Here is a 13,096-nt window from a genome sequence, read left to right as displayed (position 1 = left end):
TTGAGCCATAATGTTTTGGTCTGTTCGTGCCTGTTACATATGAGGGGTGGAGCCTTAGATGTTCACCAGGGCGGGGCAACTCAGTTGCTGGGTTGTGACACTGTGTGTGGGGGTGGGATCAGAGAGGGGCAATGACGCTTGTTCCACACTCTCTCGGATTTCAGTCCCCTCTGCTGCTTCCTGCAAGCATATTGAGCCCTTCTAGTGCTGGTTCCGAGATATGTGGGCTTGTGCACCCTCAAGGGCCCTGTGGGTCTCTCCAATGAACTCTCTGTGAGCCTGGAAGCCTCTCCCAGCACCTCAACCCTCGAAAGTGTTTCTAATTGGTGCTTTTAGGCTTTAATTCCCAGCACTGGGGCCCAGAGTTGCACAGTCTGTCTCACTGCTCTTTTTTTTTGCCTGGTTTATCTGCGCACAAATGTGTGAGCAGGGTCAGCCAGCCTCCTTGAGCCTTCACTGGGTCTGCCCGTTGCCACCCCACACCTGGGATCTGCCAACCGCCTCCTGGGTGCCTGGGTCAGTCTGGCCATTTTTTCCTGCGTGACCCTGCTTGCCAGCTGTTGACTCCGCCCCTCTTACCAGTCTAGCTGAATGGTTCGTTGTTGTCAGACTTCGGTATAGTTCAATTTTCTGTCTGTTTTGGTGGCATTTTTGTTAGTAAAACTTTGTTGTCTTTAAACTTGGTTGTTCAAGGAGGCACAGTGTTTCCACCTACGCCTCCATCTTGGTGGAAGTTCTGGATTCTTTATTTAAGATCTTTGTTAGGTTTACTTTATTGGTTTGTTTTATTTTTATTTTTATTGTATTTTTCATTACTGTTTTAATCTCCTTATAGCCCTCTCTCCCCTGAAATTATTGGTTTGTTTTATAATTAACAAAGTAATGCATTTTTATGGAAAATATTCAAGTAGCCAAGAAGGGTGAAAAATGAAATGTAAAATTCCCTGTCTTATATCTTCATTCTACAGAGTAAATGAACATGGTTCATTTCTTGTGAGTCTTTCCTCAAAATTTTCTATGCATATACAAGTACACATGAGTCCTTGAAAATGTATGTGGTTTAAGATGTCAAACTTTAAGTGGCATTCATTTTCTTGGTAGTTTGTGTACATATAATTGACAAGATCACAAGTTGACAATCTTTTGGAAAAGTCACTTCCTGTTCCCTGGATGCAATTGGAAACAAAATAATCTGGACTGTGAGTAGGTGTTTTAGGAGAAGGTAAAATATAAGGAAATGGGGCCCTATGGAGCCAAAAGACAGATAAAAGCTACCAAGAACCTGAGTGAATGTGTACAAGGGATGCAAAAAGGGAAGGGGGAGGAAGCAAAAAATCACAGGTGTCTGACACTCCGTGTACCACTGATGTGATTCCGTCTGCTTCTCCTGATGAGATGCATTTTTTATGTGCTGATACGATTTTGCTTCCTTTCTTTTTCAGGATCCAGGAAGTGGGCAATGAAGCCTATGTTTTAGGCCTCTCTTCCTTCCATGTGCCTTCAGTAGGAGCTGCCTGTGTTTGTTTCTTAGAATTGCTTGGCCTCGACAGCCTCAAGCTCAGAGTTGATATGAAAGTGGCCAATATAATTCTGAGTTACAGATGTACAAACGAAGATGCTCAGTATAGCTTTATCAGAGAGTCTCTAGGTACAGCACCTTTTCTTTCTGGCTTGGTTTGTTTAAAGGACCTGAGATGAATAGGTCTAAGGCAGGGGTGTCCAACCTTTCGGTGTCTCTGGGCCACACTAGAAGAAGGATAGTTGTCTTGGGCCACACAGTAAATACATTGTGACGCATAATCATAAAAAAATCTCAATGTTTTAAGTAAATTTACGATTTTGTGTTGGGCTGCATTCATTGCCATGCTGGGCTGCATGCAGCCTGCAGGCCTCGCATTAAGGCATTGACTTGTGAGTGGTGTGGGGAAAAACAGTGATCTTCCTGTTTCACCCTTTTCCTGCAGTGTGTGTTCTTTAACTCACTTTCTTGGGTCCTTTAATTGGATACTGAAATGGCCCTGAACCACACTTTTCAAACAGAAATGCCTAGTTCTTACCTTTTTTCTTGACCAAATTTGTTTATGTTTCTTATAGCTGAAAAACTCTCTAAACTGGCTGAGGGTGAAAGGGTAGTGGTAGAAGAGTTGCTTGTTCTCTTAGAAGAAGGTCTGTGGAACAGCATTCAACAACAAGAAATAAAAAGGTTTGTAAGTTGCAATCCCAACCTGTTTTCTAGCAAGCTTTATTGTTCCCATGTGTTTGCCTAGTCTTTCCGCCAACATCTCAAGAGAGTTTCACCAGTCCTCCTAGGCCTTATCTTCTTACTCATCCAGCATATAGCAGATTCTTAGTGAATGGATAATGGGGGTTTCCTTTTTTTATTATTATTTTTGGATAATGGGTTTTACGTGCATCTTACTATCAGTAAAAGGAAGGTGAAGGTAATGATTTCCTCTTAAGAGACGGAGTTTTGAAGAGTTGGAGGGGAGCTTTCTGTCTTCCACTGCCCTACTGGTCAGGGAAGTCTGTTTAGTGTTACACGTTGAAATCATTTCAGAGGCTGTGGGAAGGATAGCAGAAAATTTAACTCTGATATCCTTAATTTTTTCTTGCTCATATGTCAGTTGATAAAGAAAGTTGAGGTGAGCATGTATCCACAAAAGCCCCTCTCCTGATACAGAGTGCAGCAAAAGAAGGTTTACAGTTGTGAATACATGAAAGTTTATCCTTGTATTATTTATTAATTATTGTACTATTTCTTCCACACGAACAACGGTAAGCCTACTTTTGCTCTGCTCTATACATTTTCACTGTCGTTCCTCTGTGCTATCCCACTGGGGCTGACCCAGCCATGCCAGACCGTGGGAACACACCATTCTTCTGTAACTCCTATCACTGACTCTGCTTTTAACAGCTTCCTGCTTTTAGCAGGAACAGGTACCCTCCCCTTAATGAGGAAGTCCAGACAGCTGTCAGGGCTCTGATTTTCTAAAGTGAATCATGAAATATAATTAAGCACTCAGAAGATTTCTTGAGTGACTATTTTCTCACTTCTCCTAAAGATTGTACGTAGATAATTTGACAGATACTTGGTTGACAAAAGGAATGAATTCTACCTGTATGCTAAGAAAGCTATTATATGTCATAGGTAGGAGTCCTTTTCTGTTTTTTCAAAGCAGTCTAATAAATATTTGTTATTTGTTAAAAAGCTTTTTAGAGAATATACTGTGATTAAATTTATTTAATTTTTACTGATTTTTAGTTTAAAACTAAAGCAATATTTTACAAGTTTGTTTTCTCTGCCTCTCCACTCCCAATTACAGGTTATCCAATGAATCTAGCAGCCATTGGACATTAGTGGTACAGTTCTGCAGGCTCCATAATGTGAAACTGAGCACAGCTTACCTTAGAGAATGTGCCAAAGCAAATGATTGGTTACAGTTCATTGTTCACAGCCAGGTCCATAATTACCACCCTGAGGAGGTAAGCCACTGATTGTTGCAAGTTATTCAAGAAGAGGATATTGGAACACTTCTTAGAATAAAAATAGTGTTCTTTCTGTTGTGAACACATACACTTTTGTTTGATATGATACTGTTGTTTTTACTAAAATTTCAGGGGGTTGGCATCAGGCAAAGGACAGACATTAGTACTAAAGAGATGAACAGTTTTGTGATTCCAGATTACAAAATGGAAATTCAGTCAGAAGCAACAAACAACTTTGTAAATATATATGGTCACCTCTGACACAATTGAGGTTGAAAAAGAAAAATTTTGCCTATTTTTTTCTAACATTTTCAGCTCCAGCTGAAATTGAAACTTGGTTATCTGCCTCGTGCACTCTTAGTGGGATTGCAGACTGGTGCAGCCACTGTGGAAAACAGTTTGGAGGTTACTCAAAAAATTACAAATAGAACTACCTTATGAACCAGCAATTCTACTTCTGGATATTTATCTGAAGAAATCCCAAACACTAATTCAAAAAGATCTGTGCACCTCTATGTTCGTGACGGCATTATTTACAATAGCCAAGATAAGGAAGCAACTTAAGTGCCCATCAATAGACAACTGGACCCTGGATGGTGTAGTTCAGTGGATTAAGTGTGGGCCTGCAAACCAAAGGGTCGCTGGTTCCGGTCCAAGTCAGGGCACATGCCTGGGTTGTGGGTTCTCTCAGGGTGTGTATGAGAGGCAACTTATTGATGTTTCTCTCTTATGTCAATGTTTTCTCTCCATATCTTTATTCCTCTCTTCCCCTCTCTCTAAAAATAAATAAAATCTTTAAAAATAAAAAATAAACTTGGTTGTCTGTTTTAATCATCTGTTTTCCAGGTGAAATCTCTTCTCCAGTACTTTAGCCCTGTCCTTCAAGACCACTTAAGGCTGGCTTTTGAGAACTTGCCCTCAGTGTCCAACTCTGGCATGGACAGTGATCAAGTCTGCAGCAATTGCCCCCAGGAACTCCAGAGACACAAAGAAGAGATAACTGATTTCTTTGAAATTTTGCTCCAGTGCTCAAAGGAGCCAAACTCCTGGTGCTGGCTTCTGGCTGAAGCAGTGAAACAACAGGCCCCAATTCTTAGTGTCCTGGCTTCATGTCTCCAGGTGAGGATCATGAAAAGCCTCAGTTAAGGATCCAGAGAGCAGTAGAAAAAGTGGGGAGGGATAGGGAGGCTGGTAATCAGGAAGCATGTGGAGGGATGATGATATTGAGGCTTGAACATGTGTTTCCAAGGTCACTACAATGTTTTATGCTTCTCCAACTTAGGACCCAGGCCATCTAGTGCACTTTTTCAGGGTCAGAGCCTTGGTTCCTGGTTGGCAGTCTTAGAGAAGGATGCTTTGGTAGACTGACCACCACAGCCTTTGAGCCAGGAAGAAGGATAGTCTATATCAGGGATGTCAAACTTATTTGCTCTGGGGGCCACATCAGCCTCGCGGTTGCCTTTAAAGGGCCGATTGGAATTTTAGGGCTACATAAATGTAACTACTTATCTAGGGGCAGGGAGCTCAGTGCTGCTGCCAGGTAGAAACAAATGCTGGGCTGGATAAAACAAGGTTCGGCCTGTTGGCCTAGTGTTTGCCATCTGTGGTCTAGACAGTCCCTTGGTCAGCAGTTCTATGGTGGGAAGTTGTGTTTTCTTATACTTAGCACTTCCCTGTCTTTCACACATACCCTCTCAGTCTCTGGGCTTTGACCTGCCATACTGCACCCTGAGTCTGCAGAATGATTTACAAAAGTCCGTTGGTTGTTCATTCAAGTTTGTTTCATGTTTGGAGGCTTTTAAAGCCTTATTAACAAATATATTGAGGTAACTTGTTCTGAACAGGAAATAGCCATCCATAGTTGTAGCATTGCTGTAGACTTCCTCTATCAAGTCATCCAAACCCAGTTGTTATTTTATTTTGAAAAGTCCTTATCCCATGGTAGGATGCCAGTGCTATTCCTTGTCTCTGTGTTTGGATCATCACTTCTGTGGAGGCCAGTGTTGCAGCTGAAGCAATGGAACACATCCAGGGCTCTGTGGAGGGTCATACCTGGGACCTCAAGGATCTCTCAGTCATCTGGAGAACATTATTAAGAAGGCAGAAGAGCAAAACTCTCATCAGAGGTTTCCAGCTTTTCTTTAAGGTAGTAATAGTCACTTCATTTCTTTCCTGAGTTTAAAAGGTTTACTTTAGCCCTGGCTGGGTAGTTCAGCTGATTAGAGCGTTGTCTTGATATACTAAGGTTGTGGGTTTGATCCCGAGTCAGGGCACATATGAGAATTAACCAATGAATGAGTGCATAAGTAAGTGGAACAACAAAAATCAATGCTCTCTCTTTCTCTCTCTCTCTTTCCCTCCTTTCTTTTTCTTTCTTTCTCTCTTTCTCTTTCCCTCCTTTCTTTTTCTTTCTAAAATCCATCAATAATTTTTTTAAAAAAGCATTACTTTAGAATATCCCATTCTGACTTTTTCAATTATTTCTATTCCTGGATTTCTTTTTTAGCCAACAACAAATAATGATAATAACTGCCATTTATTTAACAATGTGCTTTGTATACATTATTCTAGCTAATTCTCACATTAGTTCTATACAAAGATAATACGTATGAAGATATTATGAAGAGATCTTATCCTCATTTTGCAGAGGAATAAACCAAGGCTTACAGAACTTAAGTAACATGCCCAGAGTCTCAAAGTATTTTAGTAAGTGGTGCACTTACAGCTCAGATCCATGCTTTCTGATTCCCAAACTCCTGTCCCCTGACTGAAAAATCTCCCATTGATGTGATGGAACTGTATGGATTGATGCCACAGGGAGCAGTAGGTTGGCAGGTCAGTAGAGCCCATTATCCAGAAGTGTATGTAGAGGTTTCCTAGCACCATTAGTGGAACATGTTTGCTCATATGTAGTGGACTGGGTATAGAATAGACAGAAAATGGACTGTTGAGTAGATATACCTAAACAGAGTATCTTTTTTCCAAAAGGAAAAAGAAGTATAAACTTAATTTTCTTTCTTTTTAACATGCATGCTTTTAACTTTAACCTTTTCTTATATTGGCATTTTTCGTGAGAAAATAGTATTGAGTTCAGAATTTTTACATTTTATTCAAACTCTTCTTCAAAGGATTCCCCATTACTACTGATGATGGAAATGTATGAACTCTGTATGTTCTTCAAGAATTATAAGGAAGCTGAAGCTAAACTACTGGAGTTCCAGAAGACCCTTGAAACTGTAAGTTAGAATTATATGCTCTTTCTTGCCGATTTGAAATTCTTTAGAGTGGCCTGTTGTCTGCTAGTCATCAGGAGGTGGCAGCAGGTGAATAGCTGTTAACATGGCATGATTCAAACTAAGTCATGTGTACTGTTGCCCAGGGATGGGGAGGCAGGGCAGGAGTTGCAGTGGCCCTGCTTATAGCACCTCGTTGCCAGGATGACAGAGGTTCCATCTAATGTGCTATGACTGATCAGTTTCCTGATGCTGCAGCCAAGCTCAGTGAGCAAGAAGTTAATGGTATCTACTATGGATGCTGAAGAGGAGTATGGTGATGCATGAGCCACATTCTACCAATTCAGGATAGCTCCAGCAGCATTGAGTGTGAATGGTGTTCTTTTTTTTTTTTTTTTTTTAAATCAACCCTTCTAGTGGCCCCTGTCCAAATGATGCTGAGCCTTGTGGTCAATTTGAGGCTTTACTTATTAGAAACTTGTTTCAGGTCTATTTATCACATAGTGCTTCAATAATTAACTCTGTGGGGGGGGGGGGAAGGAATTTATAAGAAAGGAAAAGAGCTGTGCCTTAGTTCTGCTTGGGGTTTTGGCACTTTTGCCTTGTCTTCCACAATAGAGCTCTATGATAAATGAGACAAAACTACTTACTGATTCTACCCAACAAATATATCACAATGGAGCCTCAATATGTCTTTGCCCTCAATCACATTGGTCCTAACTGTAATGAAGATTATTTATTATTTGAAAGTACAGAATCAGTTATTCAAATATTCCTGAGGTTTCTAAATCACAGAAAATAAGGGCATTAATTTCCTTGGTCTATCACTCTCTGTGGCTGGGGCCCTAATAGGTATCTTCTTCTTCTTTTTTTTTTTTTAGTATTACTTTTTATTGTGGTCAAATACACATAACATTTAACATCTTAGCCATTTTAAGTGTACAGTTCAATGGTGTTAAATAAATACACTCACAATATTGTGTAACACCATCACGACCATCTGTCTCCATAATAACTCTTTTCATCTTCTAAAACCAAAACTATACTCAATAAGCAATAACTCATTCCCCCTGTCTCTAGCCCCTGGCAACCATTACTCTGCTTTCTGTCCTTATGATTTTGACTACTCTAAGTACCTCATGTAATTAGAATTTATACTGTAGAACTATACAGTAGTTGTCTTTTTGTGACTGGCTTATTTCACTTAGCATAATGTCTTCAGAGTTCATCCATGTTATAGCATATGCCAGGATTTCCTTCATTTTTAATGCTGAATAATGTTGCATTGCATGTATACACCACATTTTGCTGGTCCATTCATCCATCGATGGACATTTGGGTTGCTTCCACATTTTCACTATTGTGAATAATGCTGTAATGACATGGTGTACAATTAATTCTTTGAGATCCTGCTTTTAATTCTTTTGGGTGTCTACTCAGTAGTGGAATTGATGAATGGTATGATCATTATATTTTTAATATTTTGAGGAACCACCATACTATTTTAGTGACTATATATTCCCACCAATAGTGCAAAAGGGTTCCAATTTCTCTGCATCCTCACCAATACTTGGTTTCTGGTTTGTTGGTTTTTTTTTGTAGTAATCATCCTAATAGGTGTGTGATTGTATCTTGTAGTTTGATTTGCATTTCCCTAATGATTAGTGATATTGAGCATCTTTTCATATGCTTATTAACCATTTGTATATCTTTTTTTTTTTGAGAAATGTCTATTCAAGTCCTTTACCCATTTTTGAATTGGGTTGTTTGGTTTTTTGTTGTTGAGTTTTAGGAATTCTCTCATAGTCTGGATATTAATCCCATACCAGGTATATGATTTGCAAATATTTTTCCCATTGTGTGAGTTGCCTTTTTATTCTTTTGATAGTGTCTTTTATACACAAAATTACTAAATTTTCATGAAGTCCAATTTGTATATTTTTCTCTTGTTACCTGCACCTTTGGTGTCATTTTCAAGAGATCATTGCCAAATCCAGTGTTGTAAAGCTTTTATCCTATGTTTTCTGCTAATTGTATTGTTTTAGATATTTTGTCCATTTGGAGTTAATTTTTGTATGTTTTGTTAGGTTAGGGTCCAACTTCATTTTTTTGCATATGGATATTGTTTTTCCAGCACCATTTGTTGAAAAGAATGTTCTTTCCTCATTGAACTATTTTGGCATCCTTGTTAAAAATCATTTCATCGTGTGTGCAAGGATTTATTTCTGGGCTTTCTGTTGTATTCCGTTAGTCTATGTGTCTGTTTTTATTTCAGTACTGCACAATTTTGATTACTGTAGCTTTGTAGTAAGTTTTAGTAAGTAAGTGTGTTTTGTTCTTTTCCAAGATTGTTTTGGCTCTCTGAGGTCCTTTGAAATTCTATATGGTAGGATGGGTTTTTCTATTTCTGTGAAAACATTGGGATTTTAACAGGGATTGCTTTGAATTTGTATTGCTTTGTATAATATTGACATTTAGACATTATTATCCAATCTAGCAACATGGAGTTTCATTTGTTTTATGTCTTTAACCTGTGATCATTAAAATGACAACAGACTCACAACTATCAACAAATAAATCTTAAAAATAAAAACAAAAACAAACTGAGAAAACAACCCAAACAGGAACAGAATCATAGGTAAGGGGATCATGGGTTATCAGCTGGGAGAGAGAAGGGGGAGAAAGGGGGAAAGGGTGCAGAGATCAAGAAGCATAATTGGTAGGAATAAAATAGACAGGGAGATGTTAAGAATGATATAAAAGAGGGAGACACCAAAGAACTTAGACACATGACCCATGAACATGAACAAGAATGGGGATTGCTGGAGGGAAGGGGGGTACTGGGTGGAGGAGGGCATATTGAAAAAAGTGGGACAATTGTAACAGCGTAATTCCTAAAATATACTTAAAAGGATTTTATTTATTTATTTTAGAGAGAGGGGAAGCGGGGAGCAAGGGGGGAGCGAAAGAGAAACATCAGTGTGTGAGAGAAACATCAATCAGTAGCCTCTCACATACCCACCTGGCCTGCAACCTGGGCACATAATCTGACCTGCAACCAAACCGTTGACCTTTTCCTTTGTGGGGTAGCTCCTAAACCCCTGAGCCACACCAGTCAAGGCCTCCCTCACTGTTGAAAAACAGTTTTGCTAGATATAGGGTTCTTGGTTGGCAGGGTTTTTCTCCTTTGAACAACTAAATGTGTTGACCCATTGTCTTCTGGCCTCCAGATTTTCTGGGGAAATCTGTCTCAATAATCTTATTGAGGATCCATTATATGTGATTAGTCATTTCTTGCTGCTTTCAAGATTCTGTCTTTGTCTTTTGAAAGTTTGAGTATAATGTGTCTCTGTGGGTATCTTTGAGTTCATCATAAATGTGATTTATTGAACTTCTCAAATATTTATATTCATGTCTTTTGTCAAATTTGGGAAGCTTTCAGCCATTTTTCTTCAAATACTTTCTCTACCCCTTTCTCTCTTCTCCTGTGACTCCCATGATATATATTTGGTCCTCTTGATGATGTCCCAGGTGCCCTTAGTCTCTGTTGACTTTTTCTCTTCCTTTTACTCAATAATTTCCACTGTCCTATCTGAAAGTTAGCCATTTTTTTCTTTTGCCTGCCAAAATCTGCCTTTGAATTCCTCTAGTAATTTTTTCATTTTAGTTATTATTGTACTTTTAGCTCCAGAATTTCTTTTTTGTTTCTTTTTAGGTTTTCTGTCTCTTTATTGATATTTCCATTTTGTTCACAAATAAGTTTCTTGACTTTTTTCAAATCTTCCGTAGCTCTCTGTACTCAGAGAACTAAGTATCTTTAAAATATTTGTTTTGATGTTTCATATAGTCTATGTGTCATAAGGTCTTTTTTGGAGACAGTTTTTGTTGATTGATTTTTTTTCTCTTTTTGAATAGGCTATACTTTCCTGTTCCTTGTCTTTTCTCTCTCTTTTTTAAAAATATACTTTCTTTTGTTTTAAGAGTTTATTTATTATTAGAGAGAGGGGAAGAAAGGGAGAGAAACATCAATGTGTGGTTGCCTCTCAAGCTCCCACTACCGGGGACCTGGCTCACAATCCAGGCATGTGCCCTGACTGGGAATTGAACTGGCAACCTTTTGGTTTGCAGGCTGGCACTCAATCCACTGAGCCACACCAGCCAGGGCTGTCCTAGTCTTTAATGTTGGGTTCTGAAAGGAGAAAAAGCAAAAAAGTGAAGGGGGGAGAAAAGGGTACCAGCCCTTTAAATCCCTTGGAAGCTGTTTAAGCTAGAGTGGGTGGGTCTCGCAGCAGTTGGGGAGGTAAAACAAAAATGGATGCTTACCTCTTTGCACCTTTGTGATTAGAGGCAGCAATCAGTGATCAGAGTACAGATCTATATTTGGAAGGCTGGGTCTTCCCCCACACTCCATCCACACACTCCTGTAAACTGCGTGCAACTGCTTCAAGAACAGAGATTGACAGCTGCCAACCATGTGACTGGGATTGAGGAATGGGTAGATGCTACTATGCTAAGGACTGAAATTAACCATAACTATTGCAATTTATCTCCCAAGTCTTCCACTGTAAGTTGCAAGTCATAACAGACTCCAGAGTTCCAAAATAGTTGCATTGGACAGATTCTGCCAGTGTAATCATTATATAGATGTGGAGAGCGATTCCCTGTGCTTTCTGTTCTGCCATCTTCCCCCTCCCCATTTTTAAGGAATTACTTGTTAGAGCAGTTTTAGTTCACAAAAAAATTGATAGGCAAGCACAGAATTTCTTTTGTACCCGCATTATTAGTATCATTAACCAGAATGGTCCATTTGTTACCAAGATGAACTTCCGTTTGACACATCATAATCACCCAGAGTCCACAGTGATTCACTCTTGGTGTTGTACATTCTTTGGGTATACATTTGGACAAGTGTACTCCATCATTATACTATCATACAGAGTATTTGTAATGCCCTAGAAATCCTGTGTATTCCACCTATTCATCTCTCCTTGTCCCCAACCCCTGGCAACCACTGATATTTTTACTATCTCCATAGTTTTGCCTTTTCCAGAATGTGCTATAATTGGAATCATATAAAATGTAGACTTTTCAAATTGGCTTCTTTTGGTAATATACACTTAAGTTTTCTCCATGTCTTTCTTTTTAATGACAAATAATGTTACGCTTTCTGAATGTACCACAGCCTATCCATTCACCTACTGAAAGATATCCAGTTTGCTTCCAAGTTTTCATAAACCTGCAGGATTTTGTGTAGATACAAGTTTTCACCTCCTTTGGGTAAATACAAAGGAGCATGATTGGTGGGACATATGGTATAAGAGTAGGTTTTGTTTCATAAGAAGCCACCAAACTGTTTTCCAAAGAGGTTGTACAGCTTTGCATTTCCACCCACAATTAATGAGATTTCCTGCGTCTCCATGTTCTTGCAAGCCTTTGGTATGTTGGTGTTCCAGATTTTGGCCATTCTAATAGGTATGCTGTGATATATCATTGTTGTTTTGTTGTTTTGTTGTTTGTTTTTTATCCTCACCTGAGGACATGTCTTCATTGCTTTTAGACAGAGAGGAAGGGAGAGAGAGAAACATTGGTTGCCTCCCATATGAGCCCAGACTGGGGATCGTAGGTACCCAGACCTGCAATCAAACCTGCAGCCTAGGCATGTGCCCTCACTAGGAATCGAATCTGCAGTCTTCCAGTTGGGGGCAGTGCTCCAACCAACTGAGCCACACCAGCCAGGGGTCTTGCTGTTTTAATATGCATTTCCCTGAGGACACATGATGTTCAGCATCTTTTCATATGCTTATTTGCCTTCTGGATATTTTGGTCTTTGACCCATTTTTTTAATAGGGTTGTTTGTTTTCTTATTGTTTAAAGAGTTCTTTACATATTTTGGATAAAAGTCCTTTTTCAGGTGTGTCTTTTACAGTATTTTCTCCCAGTCTGTGGCTTGTCTTCCAATTCTCTTGACATTGTCTTTTTTAGAGCAGAAGTTTTTAACTTTAATGAAATTCAGCTTATCAGTTAGAGTTTCATGTTGGGTCCTCCCAGGTTTCTTATTCTTCTTACCTGACTGCGCCTGCTCCTTCTTCCTGCAGAGAGACAGTGCAGCTTCTCCATTCTTGTCTCAGTCCTTCATTTCCATATATTTTTTCCTTTAACCAGCTCCAAGATCTGCCTGCTGCAGTCCCTCTTTCTAGAGCAACAAAGGTAGGTAAACCAGTAAATAAAGACTGATCTGATTCAAACTAATGAGGCCTGCTACTTGGGGTCATTTTCCTATTACTGTTTTTAGCATTACATTGAAATGACATAAATCCAGGCTTCTTCACTGAGATCTGTCTCCAGCAATATTATAAAGTACAAGCTAACTAGTAGAA

At 39.3% G+C, this 13,096-nt stretch overlaps 1 protein-coding gene across 1 annotated transcript in view; it reads left to right on the top strand.

Moving 5' to 3' along the window:
- SPG11 (SPG11 vesicle trafficking associated, spatacsin) overlaps positions 1-13,096 on the top strand; it is a 112,640-nt gene that overhangs the window by 80,952 nt on the left and 18,592 nt on the right. Inside the window, exons 22-27 of the mRNA XM_037054510.1 lie at positions 1,443-1,648; positions 2,095-2,203; positions 3,324-3,483; positions 4,333-4,605; positions 5,432-5,632; positions 6,615-6,722. Coding sequence (XP_036910405.1) covers positions 1,443-1,648; positions 2,095-2,203; positions 3,324-3,483; positions 4,333-4,605; positions 5,432-5,632; positions 6,615-6,722 — 1,057 coding nt within the window. The remainder of the gene's footprint in view (positions 1-1,442; positions 1,649-2,094; positions 2,204-3,323; positions 3,484-4,332; positions 4,606-5,431; positions 5,633-6,614; positions 6,723-13,096) is intronic.

The sequence above is a fragment of the Sturnira hondurensis genome, unplaced genomic scaffold (genome assembly GCF_014824575.4).
Source record: "Sturnira hondurensis isolate 20B ecotype Veracruz unplaced genomic scaffold, ASM1482457v3 Scaffold0008196, whole genome shotgun sequence".
Taxonomy (NCBI): Eukaryota; Metazoa; Chordata; class Mammalia; order Chiroptera; family Phyllostomidae; genus Sturnira; species Sturnira hondurensis.
This window is presented reverse-complemented; position numbering and strand designations above follow the sequence as displayed.